General features: G+C 37.9%; 2 protein-coding genes across 4 annotated transcripts in view; one reads left to right on the plus strand and one right to left on the minus strand.

Moving 5' to 3' along the window:
* The window catches only part of TET1 (tet methylcytosine dioxygenase 1), a 127,011-nt gene that overhangs the window by 44,873 nt on the left and 65,230 nt on the right, over positions 1-16,908 (minus strand). The window lies entirely within an intron of this gene.
* LOC133096142 (large ribosomal subunit protein eL32-like) lies at positions 9,331-9,768 on the plus strand. Its single transcript, XM_061197614.1, has one exon. The coding sequence runs from the start codon at positions 9,361-9,363 to the stop codon at positions 9,766-9,768; it is 408 nt and encodes a 135-aa protein (XP_061053597.1). The 5' UTR covers positions 9,331-9,360.

Consider the following 16,908-nt stretch of genomic DNA (forward strand, 5'->3'; position numbering starts at 1 on the left):
ATTTTGGTATATTCATTTTTTTCCAAAATAAAATTTTAAAATATTTTTACATTGATGCCATTCAATGAACAATACTTATTATTTCAATGCAAACTGCACTGAAGTAGAACACACACACAAAAAAACATATAAATCGTAAATATATAGCTTGTTGAATTTTCACAGAATGAACACCTATATACCCAGATCCCAACCAAGAAACTTACATCTAATAAATAATAAGGTCCTACTGTATATCACAGAGAACTATATTCAATATTCTATGATAATCTATAAAGGAAAAGAATATAAAAAAGAATGTGTATATATATATGTATAACTGAATCACTTTGCTGTACAGCAGTAATTAATACAACATTGTAAATCAACTATACTTCAATTAAAAAAACAAAAAAATTTTTTTAATTAAAAAAAACACATCTAGTCATCACTCCACTGTCAAAGGGTAGCTACTGCTATCACATCTATCAGATTTCTTTGGCTTATTTCCCAACTTTATACAGCTGACTTCCTTTTACTCAAAATTATATTTCTGAGAGTCATCCACGTTGTAAAGTTTAACTGTAATCCATTCATTCTTACTGCTATACAGTAACTCATTGACTGAATACACTACAATGTATATCTCTATTCTACTGTAAATGGACATTTATTTTTAGTTTTTGGCTATAACAAAGAACACTGCTATAACATATTACTGTTATATTTGGGTGAACTTGAACTTGTACAACATTGCGTGGAGTGAAAGTGCTCAGTCATTCAGTGTGTGTATATATATGCACGTACTTTAGGAGATAGGCCAAATCATTTTCTACAGTGGTTATCAATACACACTCCCACCAGAAATTATGAGTTTCAATTTTTATTAACAATTAGCTCACATTCTTATTAACAATTAGTATTTTCTGTCTTTACACATCAGCCATTCTGGTGAGTGGGTAGTGACACCCCTATTTAAAAATTTTTTTGAGGGTTTCCCTGGTGGCGCAGTGGTTGAGAATCTGCCTGCCAATGCAGGGTTCACGGGTTCGAGCCCTGGTCTGGGAGGATGCCACATGCCGCAGAGCAACTAGGTCCGTGAGCCACAGCTACTGAGCCTGTGCGTCTGGAGCCTGTGCTCCGCAACAAGAGAGGCCGCGACAGTGAGAGGCCCGCGCACCGCCATGAAGACTGGTCCCCGCTCGCCACAACTAGAGAAAGCCCTCGCACAGAAACGAAGACCCAACACAGCCAAAAATAAATAAATAAATTTATAAAAATAAAATAAATAAATAAATAAATAAATAAATAATTTTTTGAGATGAAGTTCCCATGAAATAAAATTCATCATTTTACCATTTGAAATCGTGTAATTCTGATTTTATTCACAGTGTTGTGCAAAAATCACCTCTAATTCCAGAACATTTTCATCACCCCTAACAGAAACACTGTACCCATTAAGGAATCATTATTCCCCCCTCTAATCCCTATTTTTTTAAACCTTGAAACAGCTCATCCAAAATTATACCACAGGAGGAGACAACAGGGGACATTTTGGTCAGGAGCAAATAGAAAATAACCTCTATAATATCTAACGTCACTCTGGATGCTCTAGTCAATGCCTTGAAGACAGTAAAATCTAAATATAAAAAATTAGGAGACTTCCTACTGAATGATGATTACATAACTGACTCCAAAGAAAAACCAGGAGTATCGACTAAAAAAGAGAATCAGAGTTCAGAAGGGCCATATCTAATTTCTTTTTTTTTTTTAACTGTGGTTTTTTAAAAAGATTTATTTTTTATTTATTTATTTTTATTTTTGGCTGCATCGGGTCTTAGTTGTGGCACGCGGGATCTTCGCCGAGGCATGCAGGATCTTTCGATGCGGCGCTGGGGCTCTTCGTTGTGGTGCGTGGGCTTCTCTCTAGCTGTGGCGTGGGGGTTTTCTCTTCTCTAGTTGTGGCGCACAGGCTCCAGAGTGAGTGCACGAGCTCAGTAGTTGCAGCATGCAGGCTTAGTTGCCCTGCAGCATGTGTGATCTTAGTTCCCTCACCAAGGATCGAACCCACGTCCCTGCATTGTAAGGCGCATTACCACTAGACCACCAGGGAAGTCCCCTAATTTCTTAATCAGGGTATAGGTTACATAGGCTATGTTCAGTTTGTCAAAAGTCATCAAAATATACAATTATCATATACACATTTTTCTATATTACATTTAAATAACAACTTTGTAAAACTAAATGAAATAATAGCTGATTTTTTAAAAAAGACAGTAATATTATAATATTTTTAATATTAAAAGGAACAATAAGTTTAACATGCAGGGTAGATAAATTAACAGACTAAATTTAAAAATATTTTAATAATTTATTATTAAAACGCTGGCATTTATAAGCAGTAGAGAAAGTATTAATTTCTTTCTTTTTTTAAATCTTTTTAAAAAAATTTATTTATTATTCATTTATTTATTTTTGGCTGCGTTGGGTCTTTGTTGCTGCGTGCGGGCTTTCTCTAGTTGCTGCGAGTGGGGGCTACTCTTCGTTGCGGTGCGCGGGCTTCTCATTGCAGTGGCTTCTCTTGTTGCGGAGCACGGGCTCCAGGTGCGTGGACTTCAGTAGCTGTGGCACGCAGGCTCAGTAGTTGTGGCTCATGGGCTCCAGAGTGCAGGCTCAGTAATTGTAGCGCACGGGCTTAGCTGCTCCACGGCATGTGGGCTCTTCCCGGACCAGGGCTCGAACCCGTGTCCCTTGCAGTGGCAGGCGGATTCTTTACCACTGCGCCCCAGGGAAGTCCCTTAATTTCTTAACAACGATGAGGGAAGTTTGATTCCTATCTCATAATATGCAAAAAAAATTCCAGATACATTAATAATGTAAATATAAAAAGATGTAAGAATAAGAAAATTTAGAAAGTAGGAAAAATCTTCCAAAGCAAGAGCAAAAAGTGATAAGCCATAGAAGAAAAGATAAAATTCTTTGACTACATATGATATTAACAATCTTAAAGGCAAAGACACCATAATATGCTTTTCAAATTGCTGATCACAACCTATGAGTCCCCATACCAATATCATGCTTTGTGACAAGTGTTTTTTAATGGAATATTAAAGAAAAATGTGTACACTACATTTAGTAAAGATAAGTACTATCATATAAATTTTTATGTATGTGTTTGTGCATTGAATCGTGATGTAAAATGTATTTATTTCCTGATATGCGTACCTACTTGTAAAGGTAGAAGAAATATTGCCAAAAATAAGTTGAAAAGTCAAGTGACAGACTGGGAAAATATTCGCAATACATATAAAGAGTTACCATTCTTAATGAAAAAGAGCTCCAACAAATTAAGAAGGAAAATGACTCAATAGATTAGTGAGGAAAGAATAGGCATATGCAATTCACTTAGGTGGAAATCAAAAGGATCAAAAGCTGCTCAACTTTACTAGAAGACAAGCAAATGAAAATAAATGTCATGTTTTTATCCATCCAAACTGCAAAACTAAAAAAGTAGAAATGTATGTAAGCAAATCATAATACAACATAACATTTACAGTAGAGAAAGTATGAAATAAACTCATATAATCAAAATGTGAAAAATGTGCAGCCATTACTCTATGTATCAATATTCTTAGTATATCATTAACCAAAATAAGATGCACATGTGACATTATCATCCCTTTTCATTTAAAACACACGAACACTGGGAATTCCCTGGCTGTGCAGTGGTTAGGACTCAGCACTTTCACTCCTGTGGCCGGGGTTTGATCCCTGCTCTGGGAACTAACAACCCACAAGCCTTGCAGCACAGCCAAACACACACACACACACACACAAATTGGCCTAGCACAGAAAAAAAGGGGGTAGTATAAACCTAAAATGTTAATAATAGTTACCACTGTGAAATAGAATTAAAGTAAAGGGGAATTTTATTTTTTTTTACTTGAAGCTTTTAATTTTATAGGTATGCATATCCAAACACACTGGACTATACATTCCCCTACAGAGACGATCTTGAGGTCCTTTTAAAATTTATGTACTAAAAGCATAAGACAGTCTCATTAATTAATGAGCTTAATTTAAAAGCAACTGACCAACACAGAAAACAAACTTATGGTTACCAAAGGGGAAAGGGGGAGGAGGGAAAAATTAGGAGTTCAGGATTAACGGATACACATTACTATATATAAAATAGATAAACAACAAGGACCTACTGTATAGCACAGGGAACTATATTCAATATCTTGTAATAACCTATAATGGAAAAGAATCTGAAAAGGAATATGTATATAAATATGTATAACTGAATCACTTTGCTGGACATCTGTAACTAACACAAATTGTAAATCAGCTAAACTTCAATTTTTAAAAATGTGCTTCCAACCTAAATGTCCATTGCCAGATGAATGAATAAAGAAGATGTGGCACGTATATACAGTTGAATATCACTCAGCCATAAAAAGGAACGAAAGTGAGTTATTTGTAATGAGGTGGATGGACCTAGAGTCTGTCATACAGAGTGAAGTAAGTCAGAAAAAGAAAGAAAAATACTGTCTGCCAACGCACATATATGGAATCTAAAAAAAACAGTACTGATGAACCTAGTGGCAGGGCAGGAATAAAGACACAGACGTGGAGAATGGACTTGAGGACATGAGCAGAAGGGGAAGCTGGGACGAAGTAAGAGAATATAGCATTGACACATATACACTACCAAATGTAAAATGGATGGCTATTGGGAAGCTGCTGCATAGCACAGGGAGATCAGCTCCGTGCTTTGTGACCCTCTAGAGGGGTGGGATAGGGAGGGTGGGAGGGAGGCTCAGGAGGGAGGGGATATGGGGATATATGTATACATATAGCTGATTCACTTTGTTGTACAGCAGAAACTAACTCAACATTGTAAAGCAATTATACTCCAATAAAGATATAAAATATATTTATATAAAATAAAATAAGATAAAAATAAAAATGTGCTTCCAAGAATTCTGATAGTGCTAAACATCTTTACTTTATGGTACCCTCTAGTTTCCAGACCACCCCTACCTATTCACAGTTCATTTTGCATCTTCTGATTTTCTTGTTTTCCTACTCAATCTAGATCCCTTGGACTGCTGTTTCAATAGTTTTATTCTTTGATCTCCTGCATTTTTCAAAGACAAAGCAGGTAATAGAACATACTTGATATACATATTAGAAAAAAATTGACTTTTATTATTAAGTTATATCTAATGTAGTTTTTAAAAAACACTGGGTATCACAAGTTTATAAATACATGAAAACATGTCCTACACTCTGCTAACTATAAAACTAAACTTTAAGAAAATATGGAATTCCCTGGCAGTCCAGTGGATAGGACTCGGTGCTTTCACTGCCAGGGCCCCAGGTTTAGGTAACTAAGATGCCTCAAGCTGTGCAGCACGGTCAAAAAACAAAAAAAAAATAGATACATCCAAATAATGTACTCACCACAAAGTGGGTATAGAGGGAACACACCTCAAAATAATAAAGGCCATTATGATAAGCCATAAGCCCACAGCTAACATCATACTCAATGGTGAAAAGCTGAAAGCATTTCCTGTAAGATCAGGAACAAGACAAGGATGCCCCTCTTGCTACTTTTATTCAACATAGTATTGGAAGTCCTAGTCATAGCAATCAGACAAGAAGAAGAAATAAAAGCAATCCAAATTGGAAAAGAAGTAGTAAAACTGTTACTGTTTGCAGATGACATGATACCATACATAGAAAATCCTAAAAAATTACCAAAAACTATAAGAGCTCATCAATGAACTTGGTAAAGTTGCAGGACAGAAAATTAATATACAGAAATCTCTTGCATATCTATACACTAACAACAAACCATCAGAAAGAGAAATTAAGGAAACAATCCCATCAAAAAGAATAAAATACCTAGGAATAACTCTAACTAAGGAGGTAAAAGACCTGTACTCAGAAAACTATAAGACATTAATGAAAGAAATTGAAGCTGACACAAACAGATGGAAAGATATACCGCATTCATGGATTGGAAGAATTAGTATTTTTTAAATGACCATACTATCCAAGGCAATCTACAGATTCAATGCAATCCCTATCAAAATACCAAATAAAAATTACCAAATAATTTTTTGTATGAAAACACAAAGGACCCTGAATAGTCCAAACAATCTTGAGAACAAAGAACAGAACTAGACGTATCATACTGCCTAACTTTAGACTATACTATATAGCTACAGTAATCAAAAGAGTATAGTACTGGCACAAAAATAGATCCATAGATCAATGGAACAGAATAGAGAGTCCAGAAATAAACCCATGTACTTATGGTCAATCTACAACAAAGAAGGCAGGAATATACAATGGGGAAAAGATAGTCTCTTCAATAGGTGGTGCTTGGGAAAGCTGGACAGCTACATGTAAAAGAATGAAATTAGAAATTTTCTGACACCACATATAAAAATGAACACAAAGTGGATTAAAGAACAAAATGTAGGACCTGAAACCATAAAACTCCTAGAAGAAAACATAGGCAGACACTCTTTGAAATAAGTCACAGCATTATTTTTTGGATCTGTCTCCTAAAACAAAAGAAACAAAAGTAAAAATAAACAAATGGAATCTAATTAAATTTAAAAGCTTTGCACAGCAAACGAAACCATCAACAGAATGAAAAGACAACCTACTAAATGGGAGAAAATATTTGCAAATGATATGACCAATAAAGGGTTAGTATTCAAAATACAAAAACAGCTCATACAACTCAATATAAAAAAAAAGCAGGCAATTAAAAAATGGTGAGAAGATTTGAACGGACATTTTTCTGAAGATATAGGATGGCTAAAAGGCACATGAAAAGATGTTCAACATCACTAATCTTCAGAGAAATGCAAATCAAAACCACAAGAAGATATCACCTCACATCAGAATGGCTATCATCAAGAAGACCACATGTAACAAATGTTGGTGAGGATGTGGAGAAAAGGGAACCCTTGTACACTGTTGGTAGGAATATAAATTGGTGCAGCCACTGTGGAAAACAGTATGGAGGTTCCTCAACAAACTAAAAATAGAACTACCATATGATTCAGTGATTCCACTCCTAGGTATATCTAAAGAAAATGAAAACACTAATTCAAAAAGATACATGTACCCAAATGTTCATAGCAGGATTATTTAAATAGCCAAGATATGGAGGCAAACTAAGTGTCCATCAACAGATGAATGGATAAAGAAGATGTGGTATATTATATACGATGGAATACTACTCAACCATAAAAAGGAATGAAATTTTGCCATTTGCAACAACATGGATGGACTTGGAGAATATTATTCTTAGTGAAATAAGTCAGACAGAGAAAGACAAATACTGTATGATATCACTTATATGTGATATCTGAAAAATAAAACAAATGAATGAATATAACAAAACAGAAACAGAATCCCAGATGTAGAGAATAAACCAGTGGTTATCAGTGGGGAGAGGAAAGGGGGAAGGGTCAAGATAGGGGTAGGGAATTAAGACGTATCAACTACTATGTATAAAATAAATACATTATAAGGATCTAGTGTACAGCACAGGGAATGTAACCAATATTTTATAATAACTTTAAATGGAGTATATAATCTATATAAAAATTTTGAATCACTATGTTGTATACCTGAAACTATAACATACAATTATATAATATTTTATATATAAATATTTTATATGTAACTATAATATATAATATTTTAAATAAACTATACCTCAATTTTTAAAAATACATAAAATCAACTTATTTAAATATATACATCTAAATAACGTATACATACATCTAAACAAACTATACACAGGTTTTTTTTTTTGTTTTTTTTTTTTTTAATTATTTATTTATTTATTTATTTATTTTTGGCTGTGTTGGGTCTTCGTTTTCTGTGCGAGGGCTTCCTCTAGTTGTGGCGAGCGGGGGCCACTCTTCATTGCGGTGTCGCGGCCTCTCTTGTGGCGGAGCACAAGCTCCAGATGCGCAGGCTCAGTAGCTGTGGCTCACGGGCCTAGTTGCTCCGCAGCATGTGGGATCTTCCCAGACCAGGGCTCGAACCCGTGTCCCCTGCATTGGCAGGCAGACTCTCAACCACTGCGCCACTAGGGAAGCCCCACAGGTTTGTTTTTAAATAAAAGTGTTGAAAAGAAACTAACCTATGTGCTATTACTGGTTAATCTTGAACACTAAGATAGGGAAGAGAGCAATCCTTAGGAATTGTGTGAGCCAGGAGACGCTACTTAGCCTAAACTATAGTTTCTTCCTTCTAAGAGATCATATATGATTGTGATGGGAATTAGATGAGATAATATGACTCAAGAGCACAGTGATGATGAGCTATCACTGAGAGAGCACAATTTCATTACAATAGTTATAATTCAAAAAAAGTTAGCTGTATTCTAATATACTCCTTACTTGCAATAACTCAATCTTCATACAATCCCGATGAAAACACTGTGAAAAGGTGCTCAACATTAAAAGAAATGCAAATTAAAATGACACAGATAACATTTTTCATTTATCAGAATAACAATGAAAAAGTTTGACCACCTAGACCCTTGGGCAAGCTGTAGGGAGATAAACTTTCATATAATGTTGGTGGAAGTACAAAATGGTGCAACCCCTATGCAATTACTCCTAGGGCAATTTGGCAATAATTAATTATCAAAATTAAGTGCAACTTTAATACAGCAGTTTGAAATTTATCTTAGTTATACCTGCATATAATTACTTTTTGACAGCTTTGTATATTTTAACAAATAGCTGAAAATATCCCAGTGTCCATCTGTAGCAGACTAATTCAATTGTGATACAGCTATATAATGCCTTGCAACTATAAAAAAGGATGATAGGGACTTCCCTGGTGGCGCAGTGGTTAAGAATCCGTCTGCCAATGCAGGGGACAGGGGTTCCAGCCCTGGTCTGGGAAGATCCCACATGCCGCGGAGCAACTAAGCCTGTGGGCCACAACTACTGAGCCTGTGCTCTACAGCCCACGAACCACAACTACTGAGCCCGTGTGCCACAACTACTGAAGCCTGCACACCTAGAGCCCGTGCTCCGCAACAAGAGAAGCAACCACAGTGAGAAGCCCCCGCACCGCAACGAAGAGTAGCCCTTGCTCACCGCAACTAGAGAAAGCCCCGCACACAGCAACAAAGACCCAAAAAAAACAGCCAAAAATAAAAATTAATTAATTAATTAAAAAATATATATAGGACTTGTATATGAAATATTTCTTTTTGTATAAAAAGAAATAATATACACATTCACATTTGCATTAAAAAACTCTGGAAGAATACAGTTCTTCTTCAGCACTGCCTTTGGAGGTGGCAGCCGTCTCCAACTCGGCATCATGGCTGCCCTCAGACCCCCCGTGAAGCCCAAGATCATCAAAAAGAGGATCAAGAAATTCATCCGGCACCAGTCAGACCAATATGTCAAAATTAAGCAGAACTGGTGGAAACCCAGAGGCATTGACAACAGGGTGTGCAGGAGATTCAAGGGCCAGATCTTGATGCCCAACATCAGTAACGGGAGCAACAAGAAAACAAAGCACATGCTGCCCAGCAGCTTCCGGAAGTTCCTGGTCCACCCGGTCAAGGAGCTTGAAGTGAGGCTGATGTGCAACAAAGCTTACTATGCTGAGATTGCTCACAACCTCTCCTCCAAGAACCAAAAAGCCATTGTGGAAAGAGCAGCCCAGCTGGCCATCAGAATCACCAATCCCAACGCCAGGCTGCTCAGCAAAGAAAATGAATAGACAGCTCACGTGCACATTTTGTTTGTTTTAATAAAACCATAAAACTCGGTCAAAAAAAAAAAAAAAAAAAAGAAACTATGGAAGAATACAAAAGAAACTAATGCTGAATAGGAAGAGTTTAGGAGCAATACCTAACAGTGAGAAAACAGCAAGGGGGCCTGGGAACTATTTAGACCCAGATCTGATTAAATACTGTTTTGACTTTTTAATATGTTTCCTTTAAAATTAAACCAAAATTGACAAAGCACTCTATGGAAAGATTTCTAGGGTACAGTTAAGTGAAAAAATCTAAAATGCAGAATAGTTTATGTAGTATCAAATTACAAACAAATTAGAGCAAAAGGAAGAGTGCAGAGTACATATGTATTTGCTAATACTTGTTTAAGATATTTCAGGAAGGGTACATACAACTGTCAACATTTGTGTTATAGAAACTGTACTCAGTGGTATTCTGTTAAATGTTTAACAATCAACTTGGGAAGTGGTGGGGAGGAAGCCCTGTTTTGTAGGGTTGGCCAATTTTTGTGGTGTAAATACACCCACCACGGTAGATTGTAAACTATCAGTGTGCCCACCTGAGCAAGAGTTGGGAAGAAATGCACACATCTAGTGAGCTGGAAGGAGCTGTCTCCATGACACCACTGAGAGCACTAATCCAAAATACTACTCGAAACAGGCCCCAGTGGCTACATTTTTTTAATGAAGATTTTATTGACATTTAATCTGCTTAGGTATAGTGTATTTCCTGAACATCCATCTTGAATCTCAAATTATTATTGTTAACATCTATCTCTAAAGAGAAGCCAACTCTCTGAAGGAAGTGAAGTGTTTCAAGAATATTGGAATGGTGGCTGTTTTATCCCCGCAAGTTTCATATACACTCTGGGGACACCAAACTCATGCCACCTACCCACCTGTGTTTGTGTCTCTTCTCCTCCTCCTCCAACCCCCTCCCCCTCCGGTCCCACTGCTGTCCTCTGCTACTCCAAAAGGGCCCAAGGGTACAGTTTACAAGACAGTAAGTGATTAAAAGTCCCCTAGTTGTCTGTCTTCCACTCTATACCCATTTCAAGATTATAGGTTGTTCGCACTCTGAACTAACAGGAATGTTGAACTCCTTAGATCAGATCTGGGTCCAATAGTTCCCAGGCCCCCGCCATTTTGTCATTTTCCCACATTCCTATCATCAGGATACTCTTACACCCACTCTTGAAGGAGCTCAAATGACACTGAGCAAAGGGGTATTTTATTCTGAAATGACCCTGCCCTATGGACCAGATCTGACTGTAGCTCCTCCCAGCACACACTCACATTCCTTACATGCTGAATGTCCTGTATCAAGAAACAGGTGCCCAGGGGGCTTCCCTAGTGGCGCAGTGGTTAAGAATCCGCCTGCCAATGCAGGGGACACAGGTTCAAGCCCTGGCCGGGAAGATCCCACATGCCACGGAGCAACTGAGCCCGTGCGCCACAACTACTGAGGCCCTTGCGCCTAGAGCCCGTGCTCCACAACGAGAGAAGCCACTGCAATGAGAAGCCCAAGCACCGCAATAAAGGCCCAATACAGCCAAAAATAAAACAAACAAACAAATTAATTAATTAAAAAAAAAAAAGAAACAGGTACCCAGATCACATGAAAAAATAAAGACTTTCGAAGCATGTTCAGAGATGTGGTCCTACAAGACTATGACCTTTACTACACAGGTAGATCAGTGTGTTTCTCAACTCTCTTTTCATTGTTTTTCATCCCTTACTGCAGGAGTCTTAGTTTTTTTTAATTTTTTGGCCACCCCGTGGGCATGTGGGATCTTAGTTCCCCAACCAGGGATCTAACACGGCCCCCACCCCACCCCACCCCTGCCCCGCAGTGGAAGCACCGAGTCTTAATCACTGGACCGCCAGGGAAGTCCCTGCAGGAGTCTTTTAAGACATTTTTTTCCCTAATAGCCCTCCCCGTGAGATCTTAATACCACAGATATTGTGGGTATCTGTTTACGTACTGTGGCCCCCTTGTAATATCTAAGATTTTTTCACCCCGCCCCACTACCAATATAAACCCCCTCAGAGTAAAAAACAATTTAAAAAACATGTAGAACAGGAAGAGCAGCCCACAGCTCATTTATTCCTAATCAGAAGTGACACCTTCAAAATCTACGTTCTCAACCTGAAAATTGAGAGCTTGGAGAAAATTTTGAGGGAGAACCGCTGGGGCTCCATTAATTTTGACTTTAAGATGACACAATCATGCCTGATACTGTATTTTCCCTCCCACATTCCCTAAAAAGAAGCATGGAGGTCAGCCCTGCTCTGCAACCTACCACCATACAATGCTCACCACAACGCTTGATAACAAAACCAAATTTAAGTCAAAAGTAAAGATGAACCAGCTACTCATCAAAGATCCGCCTAAGGAGATTCTAAAGTAAACATTTAACACACATACACCAAAAATATCCTCCTTCAAAGGGGACCTGCAAGAAGCTACCTTATTTTCCTATAGCAGTGAAATTACCTACTCCAGAATCCCAGCCATTAAGCTCTCTTTTTCCTTTTTTTAGGCATAAAAAGGGAATACCTGCCCGACCAAGTTTTGTAGCCCTAACATTCTCTGAGCTTTGCCTCTAATCTCTGTTTCTCCAGTTTGCCTAGAGCCAGCCGGTGAGGGGTTCAAAGGCCATAGAAAGGCAGGGCTGGGTCAGCCAGGAGAGGGGGAGTCTAAGGAACTAGGTCAGCACGCGTCCCCACCTGCCCTACCTCATTGCCATACGGCCTTACGACTTTTCCAAGCTTGTGCCGAATAGGAGCCATGGCAGAAACTTCAGATGTTTCTCAATTCTCTCAGTCAGATCCAGACACCAGATCCAGACAGCTTTTCTAATGTTTTTATTCTTATCCCCAAACAAAAACTCCACCCTCATTTGGCCACAGGGTCTTAGTATCCAAAGTAATTCCTTTAAACTTGGGGGTGGGGCAAAGGAGGAGAGTTACTAAAGGGAGGGACAACTTCTATTTAATCAAAAACCAACTTAATTGCAGATTAGTTCCAAATGTATACAAAACTGACCTAAGAGCTAAACCTCTCTAGTCACAGATGACCTTCTCCTAGACCTCTTCCTCTGCAGCTAAGAGCCAGTATAATTTATTCCCAGTCAAAAAGATAAAAACCCACTCTCTGGGCTCGGACCTAGTTTGTGGTGACAATGCTAAAAGCACTAAGGTCAGGATTGTTGGTAAATACGGGCCCATTACGCTGCCTCCCTCAGGAAGGTACTGTAAGACCAGTGGAAGGTCCACCATCTTTAACATTGCTAGCCTACAATAAATGGGTTAATTCATGTAACAACAAAAGACAAAAAGCCCGTCAGACCCCAAATCTGCCTCAAGCTATCATCCCGTCAAATTCCCTCCTGATTCAAATATCTTAAGTAGTTATCCCCCAAGGTTATAACTCATTTATAGAGTTCTCAACTGCCAAATCCAATCATTCCTTAAATATTATAGACCTAACCTGCTCTTTTGTGGATCCCCAAGGAGATTCTCAACTGAAACTATAATCTAGGTCTCCCCTGGAGCCTCACTCTCGCGTGTCTGTCCCTTGGTTGTGGGTGTGTCCCCCTGAGCCCATTCCTTAGAGGATTCTAAGTCAAAACCCACTGCCTTTTTGTTCTTCACACTTTTCATGAACAATCCTATCCATGCTTAAAGTTCATAACCAACTCTCATGTTCAGTGTATTTTTTTTTTTTTTTTTTTTTGGCCACACCTCACGGCATGTGGGATCACAGTTTCCCGACCAGGGATCAAACTCACGCCCCCTGCATTGAAAGTGCGGAGTTTTAACCACTGGACCTCCAGTGGAAGTCCCCAGTTATTATTCTTTACACTATTTTTAAAATATATATATATATATTTTTTTTAATTAATTAATTAATTAATTAATTTGTTTTTGGCTGTGTTGGGTCTTCGTTTCTGTGTGAGGGCTTTCTCTAGTTGCGGCAAGTGGGGGTCATTCTTCATCGCGGTGCGCGGGCCTCTCACTATCGCGGCCTCTCTTGTTGCGGAGCACAGGCTCCAGACGCGCAGGCTCAGTAGTTGTGGCTCACGGGCCCAGTTGCTCGGCGGCATGTGGGATCTTCCCAGACCAGGGCTCGAACCTGTGTCCCCTGCATTAGCAGGCAGATTCTCAACCACTGCGCCACCAGGGAAGCCCTCTTTACACTTTTTATGTACCTTAACTGTTTCGTACATTTTTCATAATGTGAGCTTTACTGGAATCAAACCGGTGACTCTCCCACTGCTTACCAACCACATGGCATAGAGCGAGTCCTTGCTCTTTGAGCCTCAGTTTCCTTAAGATAAATCAAGACTATGGGATTAACTTATACACACTACTATACATAAAATGGATAACCAACAAGGACCTACTATATAGCACACGGAATTATACTCAATATTTTTAAATAACCTATAAGGCAAAAGAATCTGAAAAAGAATATGTGTGTGTGATATATATATATATATATATATATATATATATACCTGAATTGCTGTGCTGTATACCTAAAAGTAACACGATATTATAAATCAACTATACTTCAATTTAAAAATAATAATAATAATAATTTCTCAGGATTTAAAAAAATTATTTAAAAAAAGATAAATCCCTACTGTATAGCACAGGGAGCTATATTCAATATCTTGTGATAAACTGTAATGGAAAAGAATATGAAAACGAATGTATATATATGTATAACTGAGTCACTCTGCTGTACAGCAGTAATTAACACAACATTGCAATTCAACTCTACTTCAATAAAAAATAAATTTAATAAAGATAAATCAAGACTAGTAATAACACTTACTGAAAAGGTTTATTGTGGGGATTAAATCAAACAACTTATTTATACACATTTATAAGTGTTGGATCTTATGTGTAGAAACGAACTATTTAAGGGAAAAATACATATTAGGTAGTTCTTTTTCTACATGTCCTTCAATATATGGCAAAAACTCAGTAATTCCAGTCTCAAATCCACAATTAAGAAAAGAATATTTATTAATAGCTATTACTTATGTATTGAGCATGTACTGCTTGCCAGGCATCATTATAAGCACTTTATATGAATTATCTCATTTACTTTTCCTACTGAGATAAATGTATTTACAGGAATTCCCTGGCGGTACAGTGTTTAGGACTCGGTGCTCTCACTGCCAGGGGCCAGGTTCAATTCCTGGTTGAGGAACTGAGATCCCACAAGCTGTGTGGCGCAGCCAAAAAAAAAAAAAGTATTCACTTCTCCAGTCTTCTAACAAGGAAGGTTCTGATAAGGTTAAGTCACTAGCCAAAGTCAGATCAATGCTCTGAGCCAAAATTCAAACCAAATGTCTCTTTAGAGAGGTCCTAGTGTTAGTCACAAGGTCCTAGTGTTTAACCAAATGCACTGTCCTAAAAATAATCGTGTCAGCAGCAAGCAAGTATTAACATTTAAAACAAATTCCTTTACTTACTAATATTTACTAATGCTTACTGAACTAAGATTGCCATAGATGCTTAGAACTAAAAAGAACAACACAGTTCCTATGGAAGTTTCCTTTGTTAGATTGTGGGAATTATCCTTCTGAACTGACTGGCCTACTTTTTTTTTTTTTCTTCACATCTTTATTGGAGTATAATTGCTTTACAATGTTGTCTTAGTTTCAGCTGTATAACAAAGTGAATCAGCTATATGTATGCATATATCCCCATATGCCCTCCCTCTTGAGCCTCCCTCCCACCCTCCCTATCCCATCCCTCTAGGTCCTCACAAAGCATCGAGTTGATCTCCTTGTGCTATGCAGCAGTTTCCCACTAGCCACCCATTTTACTTTTGGTAGTGTATATATGTCAATGCTACTCTCACTTCATCCCAGCTTCCCCTTCCCTCCCTGTGCCCTCAATTCTGTTCTCTACATCGGTGTCTTTATTCCTGCCCTGCCACTAGGTTAATCAGTACCAATTTTTAAACTTCCATATATATTCATTAGCATACAGTATCTGTTTTTCTCTTAGGCCTACTTTTATTCATCTGTTTGTGAGTTGTAGCAGTACAGCATTGCTATTCAAAATATCATAACTTTATCTCCAAATTCAGTATATGCACACTGGGTTCACGCAAAGTTATTACGGAAAGGAGTAAAATTGGAACACAATTTAGAATCTAGTTCTTAAGGAAGCAGTCGAAGGTCACTGTCTATTTCCTCCCGCAAATGTTCCTTGGCTTCTAACCCTCTTTACTTCTGGATAACCCTGAGATGTTTTACCTTCTAGCATAACTTTTTCCTCAAAATTGTTAGTTTCTGACACTGCAGAAATACAAAGGATCATGAGAGGTTACTATAAGCAACTGTATGCCAATAAAATGGACAACCTGGAAGAAATGGACAAGTTCTTAGAAAAGCACAACCTTCTGAGACTGCACCAGGAAGAAAGAGAGAATATAAACAGACCAATCACAAGCACTGAAATTGAAACTGTGATTTAAAATCTTCCAACAAACAAAAGCCCAGGACCAGATGGCTTCACAGGCAAATTCTATCAAACATTGAGAGAAAAGCTAACACCTATCCTTCTCAATCTCTTCCAAAATATAGCAGAGGGAGGAACACTCCCAAACTCATTCTACGAGGCCACCATCACCCTGATACCAAAACCAGACAAAGATGTCACAAAAAAAGAAAACTACAGGCTAATATCACTGATGAACAAAGATGCAAAAATCCTCAACAAAATACTAGCAAACAGAATCCAACAGCACACTAAAAGGATCATACACCACAATCAAGTGGGGTTTATCCCAGGAATGCAAGGATTCTTCAATATATGCAAATCAATAAATGTGATAAACCATATTAACAAATTGAAGGAGAAAAACCATATGATCATCTCAATAGACGCAGAAAAAGCTTTTGACAAAATTCAACACCCATTTATGATAAAAACCCTCCAGAAAGTAGGCATAGAGGGAACTTACCTCAACATAATAAAGGCCATATATGACAAACCTACAGCAAACATCATTCTCAATAGTGAAAAACTGAAACCATTTCCACTAAGATCAGGAAAAAGACAAGGTTGCCACTCTCACCACTATTATTCAACATA

This window comes from Eubalaena glacialis, chromosome 1, assembly GCF_028564815.1.
Source record: "Eubalaena glacialis isolate mEubGla1 chromosome 1, mEubGla1.1.hap2.+ XY, whole genome shotgun sequence".
Lineage (NCBI taxonomy): Eukaryota > Metazoa > Chordata > Mammalia > Artiodactyla > Balaenidae > Eubalaena > Eubalaena glacialis.